General features: G+C 41.6%; 1 protein-coding gene across 32 annotated transcripts in view; it reads right to left on the bottom strand.

Annotated features, from left to right (window-relative positions):
* SYTL2 (synaptotagmin like 2) overlaps positions 1 to 18,711 on the bottom strand; it is a 155,400-nt gene that overhangs the window by 49,259 nt on the left and 87,430 nt on the right. For all 32 annotated transcript variants that reach the window (XM_074400220.1, XM_074400232.1, XM_074400216.1 and 29 more), the window contains 2 exons: positions 10,837 to 10,988; positions 8,172 to 8,304 (listed from right to left, as the gene is read on the bottom strand). In XM_074400220.1, the coding sequence (XP_074256321.1) occupies positions 8,172 to 8,304; positions 10,837 to 10,988 (285 nt within the window). The remainder of the gene's footprint in view (positions 1 to 8,171; positions 8,305 to 10,836; positions 10,989 to 18,711) is intronic.

The following is an 18,711-nucleotide window of genomic DNA, read 5'->3' as shown; positions in this document are numbered from 1 at the left end:
ATGGAGGGCCTGGGTGTGGAGAGGAACAACCTGCTCAGACTTCCTGCTCCAGTGGCCTTGCCTCAGGCACAGGAGGTGAAGTCGCTATTGGCTGAAGCCTCTGTGCCCTGTTACCATCACCAGTTTTCTTAGTGGCGTCACAGTCAGGAGCTTGGAAAAATACCTTGGTTTGGTGGAGATAGGGGAAAGATTCCTGGTTTTCCCTAGGAAGCAAAGGAATCAAAGGCCTGGAAGGGAGGGGAGCAATTTGTCTCCAAGGCCACAGAAACCTGACCAAGATTATTGTCACTAAAACCATGGGCTAAATGTTCCTATAGCCTCATTTTTCTTTACCTCTGTACTGTAGTTGCTATTTTTACAAAATTATTCCCAAGAAAAGGCTGAGCTCTTGAGGAAGCCATTCTTTTCGTTACTCTCCTCATCATTCCAGAAAGCATTACAGCAGATGAGCAGAAGGATATAAAATACAGCCTGATTATATAGAGACAAGAAAAGGGGAAATAGAGGATGGGAGGGAATGGGGAGGGAACAGAATAGGAATGTGCAATAGAGCCAGAATTAAGGCTAACAGATACATTACAGGAGTCTTCCGTTCCTATAATATCTGTGCATAAACTTGAATAAAGCTATCCAGGAACTGAAGAGAAAAAAGAAACCTGGTCACTGACAGAACTCAGTCTCTAAACAACAAAAGCAATCAATAACTCAGAACAAGAAAGCAATTTTTCTTGAGTGTCATTTTATGAAGCCAGTGGGTGACATGAGGAAAAACATCCCTTCAGCTGATGCTATGCTCAGTTTCTCAGAGTGTTCTGCATAATCTTCCTTAGTAAATAAAGCAGTCACATGATCAGAAGACCTGAGCCAAGTGCTGATGATTGGGGCTCTCTATGGAACACCCATCTTTTCCCACCATCTTTCTCCTTTTCTCTTCCCACTCACCAAGCCCAAAGGATAAGCAGAGTATCTATATTCTTCTCCCTCTGCTCCCTGGAATTCCAGTTCCTGTGCCTCCAGGCTGCCAGCCTCAGTATCCTATATTGCACATCACGTAGTCTCTACCTCCTAGAGACGAGGTCTCTCCCTTACTGAGCTCTATCTAGCTATGTATTTCATGTCTACTATGCAACCTCCTCTGTGTATACATATCTTACCTCTCATAGTAAACTGGGAGACCCCTCAAGAGCGTCTCAAAGATCTTTATATCCCCTGCAGTACCCTGCACAGTGCCAAGTACTTAATTGGTGAATGGCTAAATAAATGAAGGCCAATTGGGCCAGTGCCAGGAGAAGCAGCAACAGAGAGTAGGCAGTAGGAAAATCCAAGTTATTTGCCAAACTACAATGAGGCAGATTATTTAGGTACTAAACAAAATGCGTTTCTGCTATTCAAAAAGAAAAACAGAGGAAGAAACAAAACAGTCAGAACACACGGTCAGACACTACAATACTAGAAACACACAGGAGTCACTGGGTTACCTTGTGGTTGGGACGGGGCAGATTGGAATGAGGATGGGATACTCAGTTAAAGTTTACAGTTTCCTTAATAGGAAAAAGTTAAAACAAGAGTCTTAGCCTCAAATTTTGTCTGAAAATGCCGATACTTCCTAGTAGCTTTGTTTCTCTCAAGGGATGTTCTAACGTTTTGCTTGTCTGTGTTTTACTGGGCAGTCAGTACAGCAATCAGTTTATTCTCAATTGGTCCTTGCATCATCTCTATGAGTTATCTATCATTCTCTCCATTCCACTTATAAGAAAACTGAGGTTTACAGAGGTCAAGTAACCTGCTCGATGTCACAAAATTAGCAAAAGAGATGGGGATTTGAACCTAGGTATGTCAGACTCCAAAGGCAATCACGGTAATTGCTAGGCCATAGTGCTTCTGGTTTCTGGCATTATAGCACTGGTTTGTGGCAAGAGGACTGGAGGCAAGTCTGGGTGATTCTTCCCTCCGAGGGACTCCCACATCTGCCTCTTCCTTTCCATCTCTACTGATATCTCATTTATTTCTGTCAACTGTAGTGGCCTCACAACTGGCTTCCTGTCTCCTCAAGTTCCACTGTCCTGATCCCTTCCACATTCTACCACTACACTGGAATGGTCCAAAATGCAACTTTGATGGTGTCTTTCTTCTGTTCATTACCTTTGCAGGATCCTCAAGGCCTGTGGAATGAAGTCTGAACTCCTCAGCAAGGTACTGGAGACCATCCACCATCTGCCCCAGAATACCTTCTCATTCTTCCTTTCTATTGACCCTTCAGGCTGAACAAAATGGTCAGTCTACTTACTGCCCCAGAAACTCACCTGACTCTGCTGTTTCCACTTAACCTATTCCCCAGGCCCTCCCTGTAAGTGTTCTTTCTGCTCTTTCTGCTTTCTTTGTCTACCCAAATCATCCCTTATCCTCTTCTAACCCAGTTCAAATCTAACCTCTTATCAACCTGGCTAGGGTTAAGCCTGTCTTGCCTCAGTTATTGCAGCACATTTTATTGGTACTTCGGATTAGGAATTTGCTTTCTTCCTGGCACTATTTGCTGTCATGTGGTCATATCTTCATAAATAGATGCATTATTTTTTCCTAAGAGAATATAGTCTCTTTATAGCCAGCTACTGTGTCTTCTGTTTCTTAGAATTCCTCTTGGAGGGTAGTAGACAGTGTCCTGAATAAAAAAGATACTCAAAACATTCCACATGATAAGATTTTTAAACTATGAAGCAAGGCAAATTCCACACCCTGTGTTCTGTAATTTTCTTCCCTCAGGCACTCTTCAAAAAAAGGACCTGCAACATTAGAAGCAGCACTCAGATAGAATTAGTTTACTTGGTTAGGAAGATTATTAAAATATTAGACTATGGTATTGGCATCAGGATGCCCCTCCTAAAAGCATCTTCATTTTAATACAAGTCTTTGAAATCTTCACTAACAAGAATAAATAACATCAGGTACTGTGGAAGGGTCACTGGGGGAAGAGGTTTTACAGCAATCTTAAAATTATACCACACAGGCAGCTGGACACATCTGCCTGCTATATCCAGCACAAGGACCAATTGAGCACAAAGTGCCTGTATGCACAATCACTTTAAAAAGTTTTTTAACCTTCACCAGCCATTCTCTCTAAAACAGTTAAAAATAACAGATATGCCTTTTTCTGAGGTACTTCTTTTTAGCTTAAATGTTGTTTATAGAACCAGAAACAAATTCTCCAAGTATTATTCACTTGTTTTTTTGTTGTTTTGATCTCTTCGTACTGTGAGTTCCTTGGGGGCTCAAGCTCAAGCTGTGTCTCATCCCTAGCACCCAGAACTGTGCTGGCATGTGTTGGCACTTAATGAAGCACGAACAAATGAACAAACAAATGAAAAGATGGCTCAGGGATAGAGTAGGGGAAGCAAATTAGAAAATAGGTTATGTGAAGCCCTTCAAGTCAGTATTTCTTTAAAATATTACTTGTGAGTATACAGAGTTCTCCAGTGCTCCCACGGCTCAGGCTACAGAGTTGTTGAACACGAATATAAAAGTATGAGCCATTTTTATGTCACAGTGAGACTGTTGCTACTACAACTGATACGAGTAAATCTGGGATCTTATAGGATTAAGAAGAATGATTAAGCTCAATACAGATGACTTTGTAGGTCAGGCCTCCAAGAAATGAAATCTTCACATTCTTAGATTTGCTATCAATCCTAGGAAAAAATAGCAGATAGTCTGTCTCAGATTGGCTCATCCCTACCCTGCCTTTGGGAGCAAGCTAGGTACCTCACACTGATCTTAACACTAGGGGTAAATCCAACAGCTAATCCTTCTGGGAGAGGGAAATTAATACCTACAACTGAACGACTTTCAGGAAAAAGAGCATTGCGGGGGAAAAACTAAGAGCTAAAGATGTGGCTTTAATTGACTGGTTCCTATTCAACAGAGGGTGAGAAGGAGACTGGTGTCAGAAGCATCTCTAAGGCACAGGCAATGAAGCACAAAGACTTACCAAATAGTGTTTTAATTCTACCAAAAACAAAGTTAGGTGTAAATGTAATACAGTTTTGCTTGCAAGGAAATTCATCATTTTCTTGCCATTTCACAGGTAAGTGCCCAGAAGAAAACCTGCCAATGCCATGGACTGAAATACCACAGTGAAGGGGTTATCTTATTCTCCCTTGAACTCATTTGGGAGACATTCTCTGGAGATGCTTGACTACTAGACATTACAACCCTCTGCAGCAGCCAAGCCCCCTCACAAGCCAAGGAGGGGGCTTGGCTGCTGCAGAGGTTTATAGGCTACCTCCTGCCTTCTAGTTTTCCATCTTGAATGCTCTTCTGTCATAGCTATGCAAATCCGAGAGGGTCCTCAAATTCTTCTCTGTGTTTCTATAATCACCAGTGCGCCTGGGGATACTTCTTAAGTGAGAGCTTCTTAGTAAAACCAGAATAGGCCTACTTTCAGAGTAAGGAAACAGTATACCTCATTTACAGACAGGGTCCTGACCTACATGGGATGAGTCTTCATTCTGTACTCCCCACCTTGGCTCAGCCATGTCGTGTGGATTACTGTGTACATATTCAACAATCATTTGCCATCATGGAGGTCACACAATGTGCCATCAGCATATGGTTCATGGATCAGTGCCTGTCCATGAACTGTTCGTCACTGGTTCACAATGAGGTAGCGCAGAAATGGGATTCATGGGATTATGTTTTGCATGCCACTGTTGTTTTCCGTATTTCATTTTTTAGTATTTATTTTCATTATATTTTATAAAAGGTATCAATCTGTGATGATTAGGAAAAAATTTAAAATGAAACAAAACTAGTCCTCCACTACAAAGGGTTTATGAAGTGCTGGCCCACCCAACTCTGCCTAGCTGAAAGTTTGTAACCAGAACTAGAAATGCGAGCATTCAGGGTTTTCCCTTTGCTACTCCAGAACAAACTTATTTTCTTCTCCTCTGCTCATAAACCTTTCTCTGCTTCCTTGTGCTCCGGGTGCAAACAAAGGTGGGTACAGAAAGAATGCAGGTAGCTGTCAATGCTTGAATACATGCTGGTCACTCATAGTCTTTTACTTCTTCATGTGTGGTACCCCACAGAATTGTACCCACAACAGAAAGAAAGAGCTTGCTACACAGCCTATTAGCACAACTCCAGAAACTACAATAACCAGTCTATCATCTTACACACCCCAACTTCTGACTCCTGGCTAAGAAAATATTGACAGGTATTGAGTCATTCTATTAAAGTTCACTTAGTCTAAAAGTACAGGACCCAATATACACTTCACACACCCAGTTCACAAAGGTTAAAGCAGAGGTAAGAAACATTGCAGGAACTTGATACTGAGTAAGGTAATAGTTTCTAATATTCAAAGAAGGAAGTAAAAAATAGCTCATTCTAACTTTCTGGATAATTACCACCCAGGCCACGTGTTATAGGGTTGGCCTTTAGTGAGCAAAGCATCCTGGATACATCTAACATGTTTATTCTTGTCTTCTTGACCATATTTCATCCATTTAATAATAACCATTTTCATGCCACCTGAAAATGGCCAATTTTCTTTCTTCCTGAGAAAGGCTGAGTGATTCCCACACCTTGTTTCATTTAATCTCACAACATCCCGGTGAGGCAGTTCTGTTCTGATTTATAGATGAGACCTGAAAGACCTTAGTGCAGAGAAGGCAAAAAAAAAAAAAAAAAAAAAAAAAAAAAAAAAATAGAGAGAGAGAAAGACTTCCCTGAAGTCACGCAAGGAATGCAAGAAAATAACGAAGATGCTAATCTTGAATGCTATATTATTAGCTTCAAGCTGAGGAAGAGTGGGAGAATACCCACCAGCCCCACGGTTCATGAAGAAAAAGTCAGGCTATGAGGACACTGGCACCTCTGTCCATCAGGACCATTGAGATGGAATCAGTTACTGGAGGGAAGATGGAAAGTCTGACCCAGATAAAATGCGGCATTAGGCTATTTGTCACTGATGCTCCCAAATCACCTCCTTTCCCCTTCTGTGACAACTGTTCCCTCTTCTCTCCACTGGTCAGTGCCCTCTAGTGCTCTCCAGTTCCCATCAAAGCCAGCTCTTAAGAGCTGCTCTCAGCTCCTTGGTGGTAAATCTAAATAACTATGTTCTCTCTCTCTGGGTTTCTTTAATACGGTAATATTTTAGGTCTCATCTTTCTTTATGAAAGTATTCATTACATTAGAGAGTATTCCAAGTATTCATTACGTTAGAGAGATTACATTGCATTACATTACATTACATTACATTACATTACATTACATTACATTACAGAGATTACATTACATTACATTGCAGGTGGCAAGTAGGGAGTCACCGGCGGGAAGAATAGGGTGTCCTTCACACTCTTACCTGGGCTTCCTGAAATATCTTGTATGTATGCAGAACCCATGCTTTCATTTCTTGAGCACTTATTATGTGCTAATGGACTGCACTGGGAATTCTATATTCACTAGCTAATTAAGTTCTCGATAATTCTGCTAGCAAACTATTAATATTATTATTTTAAAGTTGAGGAAATAAAAGCCCAAGGAGTTAAGTCAGTACTACTGCAAGGTCACATTATCAATTAGTGACTAACTATTAAGATATTTTATGCCCAGCCAAGATGGTCTCTACAGATATAGAAGAATATTACAAATAGTCCCAGAGGGAAAACAGTGCAGCCTGCCATTCGTGGAAAACAAAATGATCCCCTTTTCCAAACAGGAAATAGATAAATAAAGGGTATCTTTAGAGTACCCATTGAGTCAGTATTCCATTATCCATGTGACATAACTTTACTCATATTTGACTTTGAAATGTATATTGGCACCTATATCATATACCATCCCTGACACCTATAAACTATGCTAGAAATATCCCTGTTCCCAGGTGCTTAGCCTTGGACCTGACTTAGTGACCTCCCACCAGTAAATCCATCAACTTCATCCCAGTTAGAGACTTCAAATTGAACCAACTTCATTAATGAGCTATAGATAAAAGGCAACTGCCCCTCTCACTAAAGGATAACAACTATGCCCTCAAGAAACATACATCCATGAGAAGATCCTTAAATACCTAAAAACAAATCATTATGGCTTAAAAGGTTTATAGCAATGTAGCCCCACAATTGACTGCTTCTTAGCAAGGATGCACAAATGTACATTTTGATTGGTCAGAAGATAACATGTATGAAAAACACCACAAAAACCCAAGACTATAATATTGAAGATAATCTATATCCATAAGGGGCATTTACTGAGTATCTATCATGCCAGGTATTCTACATACATTATCACTAATTCTCACCAAAGCTTTTCAGGTATATATTATCATTCCTAGCTATAGTTAAGAATATAGACTCAGAAAGGTTAAATGTCTGGCCCATAGTCAAATGGCTATAAATGGCAGATTCAGGGCCGGGCGTGGTGGCTCACGCCTATAATCCCAGCACTTTGGGAGGCAGAGGCGGGTGGATCACGAGGTCAAGAGATCGAGACCATCCTGGTCAACAAGGTGAAACCCCATCTCTACTAAAAATACAAAAATTAGCTGGGCATGGTGATGTGTGCCTGTAGTCCCAGCTACTTGGGAGGCTGAGGCAGGAGAATTGCTTGAACCCAGGAGGCAGAAGTTGCGGTGAGCTGAGATTGTGCCATTGCACTCCAGCCTGGGTAACAAGAGCGAAACTCCATCTCAAATAAATAAATAAATAAATAAATAAATAAATAAATAAATGGCAGATTCAGGAATTGAATTCACATCTGTCTGGTTCTTGTGCTTGAGGTTCTTCCATTGCACTAGGCTGTTACAATCTGAAAATAATTTATCTTTTCCCTAAAATGACTTAATCCCCTGTATTTATTTTGAAGTACCCCTTCATTACAAGGAGAAATCCATAGGAGAAATAAAAATAGCTCTTGCTGGTGCTGGAAGAAATCACCATTTAACGTTTTTTTTTTTTTTTTTAAGATGGAGATTTGTTGGAAATTCTGGAAGCTGAGAAAGCATACCACTCGGGCTTTGTCTTCACCAGGGCCCTGAGTTCTTTCTTACACTGCCCCCTACCCCATGCCCGTGACTCCAATCAGGGATTTTTACTCATGGCCTGCCATTCTGCCCATGGAACACCCCAGGCCATGAAAGCAACATGCAGCAGCTCCCCACAGAAGCTTTGCCTTACCTTGGGCTTACTGGTGCTGCATCATCTGGCTCTTCTACAACGCCAGCCAGCTCTGGAGGAAGGAAAGCATCTTTGTTGACATTATTCACCCAGCTTTCCTTTGACCCATTTGCTCTGTCTTTACTCTGCTCAGCTGAAACAGGAAACAATAAAGACAGGAAGGTTATCTCTCACCTCCATTATCTACAACTCTCTTATCAGCTCTTATTGCTGAAGGTTTGAACCTGAACCTCAGGCCTTCCTAGTGCCAAGGCAATCACTGGATCTAAGTACTTGATCAGAATTACATGAAAGATAGAAGTCAGTAAATTCCCATGACATTAGATTTCTCCAAGCAGAGTCTCCTGAGAGTATGAGCATACCTTTACATGTGCAAGTAACTCCAGAGACCACTAAAGTAAAATTCTGACTGCCTCTAGGTTAAATCTGAACCAAGTTGGGGTCGGGTCTAAATGTGCACGGCCATGGGATGCTCAGGGCAGGAAGTCCTCAGTGGGACAGAAGCACCATCATTACCAAGCATTTACTGAATATCTACAATGTGATCAAGTATCTTGTATGTGCTCTAAGATACAAAGGGGAACAAATGACGATGGTTCAGGAATGTCTTCCTCCGTTGCCTTATCTTCCTTCCCACAGTCTCTACACATCCAAAACTACATACTTTTCAATCCCAGCTTGGATATCAGAGCCTCCATAAAACCTGTGCTCCCGCTTCACAAAATAACCTCTTTTGCCTGTGAACATCCAGCACTTACTCTTTACCTGAACCTCTCTAATGATTAGCATCAACTGAATGATAACTAACTACCAGGTACTGTGCTGAGTACTTAGCATGCATTATTCTATGAGGTGGGAGCTATTTTCCAAGTATACAGATTTGAAAATTGAGGATCAAAAAATTCAAAAACCTTGCTTAAGGCCACATAACCAGTAAATGCCAAGAATACTTTCATCAATATTAAGGATGAAGGAGTGCTGAAGCTTCCAATTTCCAAATCCCCACATTCCAGGATAGTATCCCTCACTAGGACAGGTCCTATTACACGTAAGTCTAGTTTCTTCAACTCAAAATGGAGTCCACGGTACTAACCAGTATCCCTCAAGATTTCTGAAGGTCTGGGTGATTTTGGAAAGCAAGAAGGCTGCAAGCAATGCATTGTACATACTAAGCAGTCAGTCCTTATCTGCAAGGAGTATGGCACTGATTCAGAAATACTCTGAAATCCTTGCTCTGCCATTTGCCAATTATATAGATCATATAATTGGGCAAGTTACTTAACTTCTCTGAGCTTCATATATCCCATATACAGAATGGGGGAAATTATGCCTACCTTGCAGGATTACTGCAACAATGAGAAATAACAAAGATTAAATGCATATCGTATATTAAATGCTCAAAAGGTGATAGCTATTTTCCTTATCAAGTATAAGGTAGACCTTGACAAGGTTTTGCAAGGACTAATCCAGAGTTAATGAGAGAGAAGACACCCAGTAAGTATTTAATGAACTCAACAGAATTTTAAACAAGCCCTTAAAATATTGCCTTGGCTAGGCATGGTGGCTTATGTCTATAATCCCAGCACTTTGGCAGGCTCAGGCAGGAAGACTACTTGAGGCCAGTAGTTTGAGACCAGCCTAGCCAACACAGTAAGACTCCGTGTCTTAAAAAAAAAAAAAGGAAAACAGCAACAACATAAAAATATTGCCATGATATAAGGAATATGCACTATCATCATAGTAACTCTTCTGGCCATACGAACCAGGCTACAAAGGGACATCTGGGGTGGAGTGCTGGCTGCCTTTGCCACTTTTAAATGGGCATTGCCATGATAGTATAAATCCCATCAATTCAGTAGATGAGTGCGGAAGTAAAGATTTCCTCCCAAACCTTTAGGCAAAAGTGGGTTTTTGGTTGGTTGCCATTTTTATTTCCCCGTCTTTTGGCTTTCACTTTTAAATGTTACTATTGCAGGCCACAGACATGGCAGGCAATGAGCAGGTGAAGAACCAATGGAAAAGTGTTCAAAAAGTCCTGTGCTAGCTAACAGGCTTTTGAATGTATCGCTGTGGGCCACAGAGAAGGCTGGAGTACGTAGCAAGGAGATGCTGTGTCAGCTACTATAGCCTCAAAACAAAGTTGGTGTCTCTTTGGACTTCAAAATTGTTCCTATGCAGCTTAGTTTATTTTTGTTTAATCAAATAAACAAGAAGAGTTTTCTATTAAAAAGATGCCTTTACAGTTTCTTAAATAATATACTTGGTTAATTAAGAAAATACTACCATATGTTAAGATCCCTGAACAGAGAGGCTGATATCTTTTTGTCTAAGCCTTTGACTTGACTCAGAAGATTCTGAATCTTCAGAGTTAAAAGCCAAAGAAGAGATGGTAGATCCCTTACAGGCCCCAAGCATCTATGCTACTACAATTCAACAAGGCACCTAAAGGGCTTCCTATGTTCTTCTATACCACACTGAGTCACTTAGCTCTGACCCTCATCCATGCAAATCCAAAGCAAGGGAATTTTAAACTAGAGGGCCACATATTACAAGAAGCATACCTCCAAATGATTTCCGTCAGCAGATTTCTGACACCATTCCCTTTTCTCAGCTCCTCCTTCCCAAACGAATGCTGCTTGTAAATGCACTAGCCAGGTGAACTTACCTGCTACCTGGAGCCTCTTCTTTCTCATAGATGCTCTGATGATATCTGCGCCATGGACTTTGTCCCTGTGCCTTTTTGCCTTGGCTTCATAAAACCATTGGCCGCTCATATTCTTCAGCTGCTGGTCATCCTTAATTTTTTCAGGCAAATGACTACAAAAGGAAAAGAGCTTTAGTTTGCTGAGAACCCACAGTAAATAAATGAGTTCATTGTGACACTGCATAGAGACATGTAAACATACTGCTAAAATGAGGCTTTGGTATTTCAGATGATACCAAAAACCTCCCAGATGACTAACAAATGTATGTTCTCCTTTGACTGAAGAGTCAGAGAAGGCCAACATTTTTTCAAATAAAGGTTTAATCCGTGATCCCCATATGATGCCTGAAATTTCTCAAGAGCAAATTCACTTTTTAGCTGCATTCTTCAGTGTCTGCTATTCAAATGCAAATACCCCAGGGAGGGATAATATGGTAGGCTTCCCTAAGCCTTGGTTTCCTTATCCATAAAAAAGCATTAATAGTAACCTTTGGACTTTAAAATTGGGGTTTCTATAAGGTTCAACTAAGTGAATTCATGTAATAGCTCTCTGCACATCCCTGGCACCTAATAAATACTGGATGGGGTAGGCATTAGCTCATCATTCCTTTCCATTTTGCGTGATATGAGTTTATGAGAGCTTTTCCTGGAAGCCTGTGGAGGAGGGGTGATATCTCTCATGCTTATTATTAAAGAAAGGAAACTTTAAAAGGCTGCTGGAGTCAGGAAAGGCCAAATTTGAGGAGGAGGGTATACAGGCAAGTTCCATTTGTGCAGATACTGCTGTTAAGAGTTCCACAATCATTCATGCGTATTGAAAAGTTAAAACCTAAAGAACAAATGAGATATAGTCTGCTCTCCTAAAACTTTCCTAAACACAATGTTCTAATTGACAGGTCTTAACCTCTGCATCTCTCTATCCATCTCCATAAAATAAAAAAATCACAACATCTCTCTTTTCTTATTTATAGAGATATACTTAGAATGAAGTAGAATAAAAACTGTAAGGGAACACTATACTCTTGGAAGATAATGTGCTACATAAATCCAAGAGAGTTTTAATATTGTCATTTAAACTAATATGTGCTCTTCCTAAAGTAGCAAATCTAAGTGTTTCAGGCCAAGAATGTGAATAGGCCACAGAGGTAGCAGCACTGCATGTGAGGGTTGCACACAGGCATACCTGGGATGAGAAAAACAGGAGGAGCAGTTACCCCAGGTCTAGCAAGGATGTCTCCTCTCTCCCAAGCATGCCTGGAGAGTGTCCTTCCACCCAGAGTAAACTCTTACAGGAACTTCCTCTCCTTTTCATGACAGCTCATCTATAAGCCCTGACAGGGAGAATGTAATCACTTCATAGTTCTCAGTCAGCAATGAGATCGTGGTTTTTATTAAATGCTTCTAATGGTTTCACACTGCCTAAGGTTTTCAGCAGAGCAAACAACTGCTGGACTGTTGGTGAACCTTTGCTTTTTCCTCCCAGAAGGACAAAGTTTGAATTCTATTCCAGAAGGGAGGAGTTCTTCTACTTCTCCCTGGTCAGACAGTGAGTTCCTGGGGACAGGGCCTGTACTCACCCCATCTTTTCTTAGTGTCTGGAAAGCAGGGGGTATTTATTCAGTGCTTGCAGAGTGGAGGAATATCAGATGAGGCTCCTGACCATCTAAAAAGGTTTCCAGTTACCTTTTCAGATTCATTTTCTAGCACTCACACCCATACTTCACTTGCCAGCACACTCGACTTCTTACTTTTCTCCAGTGCTCTTCTGTGTCCTCTGTAGATGACAGAGGCAGGAAGTTGTAGCAGAAAGACTCTGGGTTTCGAAGGCTCCCAAAATTACATCCAAATCTCAGTTCTGACCCTTCTTAAATGTGATCTTGGGCAGTTTGCTGAACTCCTCTAAGTTTTAGTCTCTTTGTTTTTAAGAAGCAGGCAAAATAAGACCTACCCTGCAGATTTCTGAGATGATTGAGATGTTTAACTGAAAGTATTTAATACTGCCTAGACCAGGCGTCCCCAAACTTTTTACACAGGGGGCCAGTTCACTGTCCCTCAGACCGTTGGAGGGTCGCCACATACTGTGCTCCTCTCACTGACCACCAATGAAAGAGATGCCCCTTCCTGAAGTGCAGCGGGGGGCCAGATAAATAGCCTCAGGGGGCCGTAGTTTGGGGATGCCTGGCCTAGACCTTGGAACAAGGCCAGTAAATGGTAAGTCTCAAGGGATGTCTTTCCCTCACTTCTCTGTCCAGCCCATTGTTCCTCCTTCTTTGGATCCAGCTCACACACTGCCTCACTGGGAAGCCTTCCCTAACTCGCGAGGGCACGGTTATTATAGTTTCTCCTTTTCCATGCTCCCGTAGCACCTCCACTCCAGCCCTTACTACATCACCTTCCAATGATCTGTTTTACTCACTAATCTGTGGACTTTGCAAACTCCTTGAAGGTGAGGACTATGTCTTAATCACCTTTGTAATGCCAGCACCTAGTGTGGCGCCTGGAACAGAGCTGATACCCAATAACTATTGAGTGAATAAATCAATGAACAAATACATGCTCAGCAGCCATCCTGTCAGAGTCAGACAAGAGATCAAGACAAGAGATCAAGAAGATCCTGTCACTGCTGAGGTTAAGTGAACCATGCCCGATCACAATGTCAGTGTCTCCTCCTGATGCAGTACGACATGCTCATCTCTCATCAGAACAGGAAAAAGCATCATGAACCATGGTATCGGTCAACATTCTTGTTGAAGGAGGCCACAAACCCTCCCAGCAGAACAACTCCCAATTTCTTTTCATGAGATCATTTATTTTTAGTTTTCAACTAAAATGTACTTCGTGAAGATTCTTGTGCAACTCTTGATCTGTTCCTGCCTAAATGACTGTCTGCAAGCCCATCATCAATGTACAAAAAGCACAGGTTGTGTGTTGACTCCCTGAAACACATGACCCCTATAAAGGCTGGTAGCCATTCTAGAAAGGAAAGGGTTTCCGGCTCACTTGTTTTAAAGTGGCAAAGTAACAGGAAATTCTTTCAAATATAGTTAAGTGCCACTTACATATTTCCTAACATGACTATCACTACTAGGTTTAATAATCAATTTCTCTTTCTTAGTCACTTGTAGTATCTTGTAGATAAATCCATATGTATAACACATCAAAGTTTAAGTTTTGTAAAGATGTGGATCATTTTTAAAATCCCACTCTCTACTGCTGCTGTTAAAATCTCATCTTCCAGCCCACGTGCATCTCTCATTTTTTCTGAACTCTAACTGCATCAACCAAATGAGCATTTGATTCTCTAATTATGGAGCCATCTAGATGAAGAGGGAAAGGGGCAACTTTTTTGGGACTGACACTTATCCTTTACCATCCTCTCCACACACACAAGTTATTTTTAGCAGAGAGCTAAGTAGAGAGAAGATACTCAGTAAACACCGGTGGACTAGTGGGTAGAAGTGAGGGCTGAAGAACAGCACTCAACCCAGAAAGGACACTGGCCTGCTGGCCTCCCAGGCAGGACATCCTGGTCATTCGCCCATTCATTCCTCCATTCCTTCTGCTAGCAAACAGTATCTGCTTTGTGCTGAACCATACACTTGACATTTCACATGCATCATATCATTTCATCCTCACAATTTCACCACGTCATTCAAAGAATTTCACCCATTGCAAAAGATGGCCATTTAACCTCCTCTGTATGCTAAAAGCCGTATCTAAATCCTGTCTGGTTATTTGTTCACTGACTCATTAATTCCCTATCACATACCAGGCATCTGCTTGGAATTGGACATTAAAAATTCTGTCTACAGCCCTAACTACCAATGTCAACTCCTTTTCATGCCAAGAATGTGAGCACTTACAGAGGGAAAGCCAGAAGAGCAGAAATGCCCTCTGGGCTAGATTCAACACCTTTGCCCTCAGTCCACGCCTTTTCTCCTTGTGCTCACTTATGTATATCTCAGCTTCCAGCTACTCAACAGGACTAGACAAAGCTCGAACATCATCTGCAGGACCTGGCTGACAGCTTGTAGTCAACTCTGGACAGCTGCTGGCCAGATAGGTTGACTGGTTCATTCTCCAGCCTTTCTTTTTTCATCTTGTCCGGTATATTTTGGTCAAGATACTAAGATTGTGTGATTGAGAGGTGCTCTCAGATGTTTGTTTTGAATGTGAGAGCTAAAAGGGAGCTTAAATAGTTATGAATGGCCTCACTTTCTAGATAAAATGATTAAGGCCCACAGAAGTTAAGAGGCTTGCCTAAGGTCACACAGAGCTGGAAGCAGAAGCCAGCCTGACTCCCAGCCAACACGCTTTCTACTGTCCGATCCTGCCTCAGAGAGCCAGCCATGATTTCAATTTCTAAGATGGCTGTCACACTTCACTCCTTCTCCCCAGGAACTCAATCCTTGATGAAGAAACTGAAAACCAACACATGGAAAAAACAAACTACAAACATTCCTTACAGTGGAACAGAAGAAATAAACATCTTTTTCATGAAACATCATAGATCTCTGCAGTCTGCTGAGAGGCAGAACGGTGTATGGGAAGTGCACACGTTGTGAAGTTGGATCAGCAAAGCTCCAATTCTGCAGGACACTTACCCTCTTCAGCCCTATCTCCTCATCTGTTAAGTGGATTCAGCTACACTGTTTTGAAGATGAAACACGAAAATCTATGTGAAGATCCATGTACACTCCCTTGACAAATATTCGTTCCTTTCCCCTTTGCTTTGACAGTAAAACAGCATGAGAGGTCCTATAAATTAGTTCTTCAGCGACAACTGCCTTCATTTAAAAACAAACAAAAAAAAACAAGGTCTTAAGGAAGCAGCTGAGAATCATAAGATGTGGTGGCGGTTGAGATCGTATCTACTGCAAAAACGCCCATCGCCGTAGATGTGGTTGTGTGTAACTAGAGTGGGGGACGCAGTGCTGGTGGTGGTGTACAGACAGACATGAGCAGCAATTTCCTGCTGGCAGTGTGATGCAAAGTACAGGAAACGCCACCTTTCAGTGTGTGATTTTCAAACCATAAAAGACTAAAACTATGTATGTTGTATGTATGGTGATGTTTCCTTAAAGGTGGGGCAGGGTGGCAGGAGAGAAGACACAAAACAGGGGTGGAAATGAAAGAAAGAATCCACCCTGATGTCTCCTTCACTGCCGGTCTGTGAAATGTCTCCACATGGGAGTTAGGGAAGCAGGCTACGTAGCAATACATGGAAATAACTGAGTCCGGTACTTGTGGCTACAGGTAATGGAGCAGTGTAAACGACCGTGTGGTAGCAACAGTGATCTGGAACTGTTATCTTCTCAGCTATATCCCGGAAACACTCCAGTGACCATTTCCCTGGGTGCAAGTTCATGTTCTACCATTAACAGACTGAGTGATTTAGGAACTGGATATGTCTCTGTGTGACACTCATTTTTCCTATCCATGAAATCAAGATGCGAGGTAACAAAACCTTTTTTTTTAATTAGCTGGATGTGGTGGTGCACACCTGTGGTTTCAGCTACCTGGGAGACTGAGACAGGAGGATCACTTGAGCCCAGGAGGTCAAGGCTTCAGCAAGCTATAATTGCCCTACTGCATTCCAGTCTGGGTGACAGAGAGAGACTCTATTTAAAAAAAAAAAAAAAAAAAAAAAAGGGAGAAGTAACATATAAACTAAATCATCTCCCAAGTATCTTGAAAGAGCTTGGCTGTGAACAAGTCAAAGTACTGAATGTATTAGAAATGGCAACATTTCCATGTGAATGCCAGATCTCACCTAGAGCCATACTAAAAAGAATTCTACAGTGGTGTCTGGTCTTGTGGGAAACAGGAGTGTATGCATTAGTGACATCCTCATGGCTATGGGAGAGTTACACTCCAAAGTCTACAAAATACTAATATTTAAAAGAAAAGTCTGAATTTTAGTAATAAATTGGCCTTTCTAATGATGTTTTGATTGGGCTGATATTGTAATTACATAATGTGTTTCTAAGCTGAATAACACCCAGGAGGGCTGAGGCATTGTAAAGTCATGTTAGGGAAACAAAATTTAGATTTTAAATTTGCAATTGATAATCCATTGAATGGATAAAGGCCATTAGATAGTAAATTCCTTGAGAGTTGGGGCCATGTTTTCAATCACCCTAGAATTTTCTTCATATTATTGTCCAGAGCATTTCCTTGTACTTAATCGGTGCTCAATTAAGTTTTATTACATTAAATAATCAAGAGTTTTAGGAGTAATTTCCTAAGGAATCAGTCTATTAACTAGAATCTTCTGTCCCTTTTGGGGGGTATAGGTAGAGTGGTGAATAAAGGAATTAAAATGTATCTATCACATATTATGTGCCAGGAAGATTAAACATTATTTTTAACTGACAAATAAGAATTGTATATATTCACAAGGAAACAGTGATGTTATGATACATATAACATACAGTGATCAGGTCATTGTAATTTTGTAACCTTTACCAAACCTCTCCCTCTCTCTCACTTCCTAAAAATTATGTTACTTAATCCTGACTTTAATCTTTTGAATTTAGTATTATGGTCACGCCACTCTGAGTTGAGGCTCATAGAGGTTAAATAACTTGCCCAGAGAAACAGTTCATTAGTGGTGGGAATGAGATGCAAACTCATGTCAGTTTTAACTCCAGTTCCATGCAGCAGAGTTTTTTGTCTCATGATCAAACCCATAGTGTTCCTTTCTGAAGAAATAACAACAATGAGCAGCATAGGGCAGAGGGAAAAGCACTGGCCCAAAAGCTTTTATCATCACAGCTTTGGCACTGACTTGCTGGGTGACCCCGGGTAAGTCATTTACCCTCTCTGGGCTTTATCTTCTTTTTCTGTAAAATGACTGACGTGGATCAACAACACAAAAACTCTCAGAGTTGTTGGGCTCTGGTGGAAGAGGCGAAGACAAACAGCAACAGAATGGAAAAGATGCTGACAAACAAAAGCCCACGGAGTAACATTTTCAGAGATCCAGTTCCGCTTCTACCATCTCAAGAGCAGAACAGACTCCAAACCATCCCCGCAAGTCCTTTCAGACCTAAAGCAAAGAGGGGGTCAGGTCACGAGCTGGGCCTTTTTCAGGGTCCACAAGTCGTAGGTCTGTTGTCTATCTATACACAGTCACTGCTCCCCAGCCCCAGGGTCCTGAAGCTGCCCACATCCAAGTCCACACGAGGTGCACGGTGCCTAACTAGAAAGTCTCTTAGGAAAGTAATGGTCGATAGAGCTCGCACACCGGGTTTTTCAGCAACGTAAGGCTTCTTCCTATCATTCATTCACAAAGGCAGAGCACAAAGGCAGCACCAGTGGCAGCTGCTGGGGCACCCTCTGAAACAACAGACAGAAGGAGCATCTGCAAAACCAACACTAGGAAGGGACTCACACCATTTTTGCTGTAGTTGTAGACTGGCTGATGCCAGGGGGTACACACTCACACCCCTTACAAGGCCCAGTTCCAGGAAGAACTTTGCATTTATTGATGATATTTTCATCAACCAATGCCTAGTGCCCAAGAAACACCTTCACTCTATTCAGACAGAATCACAGAACTACAGGCAAGACTCAGCAGCTTGGAATCCCAGGTGCCAAGAAAAGATAGAAGGGAAGGAAGGAAGGAAAACAGGTTCTCTCCTTGTAAGCTATCTAGAGGGGGAGAATTGCAGACCATAAATAACACCTCCTGAGCACAAGGAATCGAAGGTACTTACACCTCTCCAAAATGCACAGGCCCACGTCCTGAGGTGGAAAGGACTCAGTGCAGTCCCAGCTCTTCTCTTTTCTAAGTCCTTCCCCATCTTGTCTTTTGAGAGGATAAAGGAAGTT

Source organism: Saimiri boliviensis, chromosome 6 (assembly GCF_048565385.1).
Source record: "Saimiri boliviensis isolate mSaiBol1 chromosome 6, mSaiBol1.pri, whole genome shotgun sequence".
In the NCBI taxonomy this organism is placed as follows: domain Eukaryota; kingdom Metazoa; phylum Chordata; class Mammalia; order Primates; family Cebidae; genus Saimiri; species Saimiri boliviensis.
The sequence above is the reverse complement of the archived record's forward strand: the minus strand, read 5'-3'. Positions and strand labels throughout refer to the sequence as shown.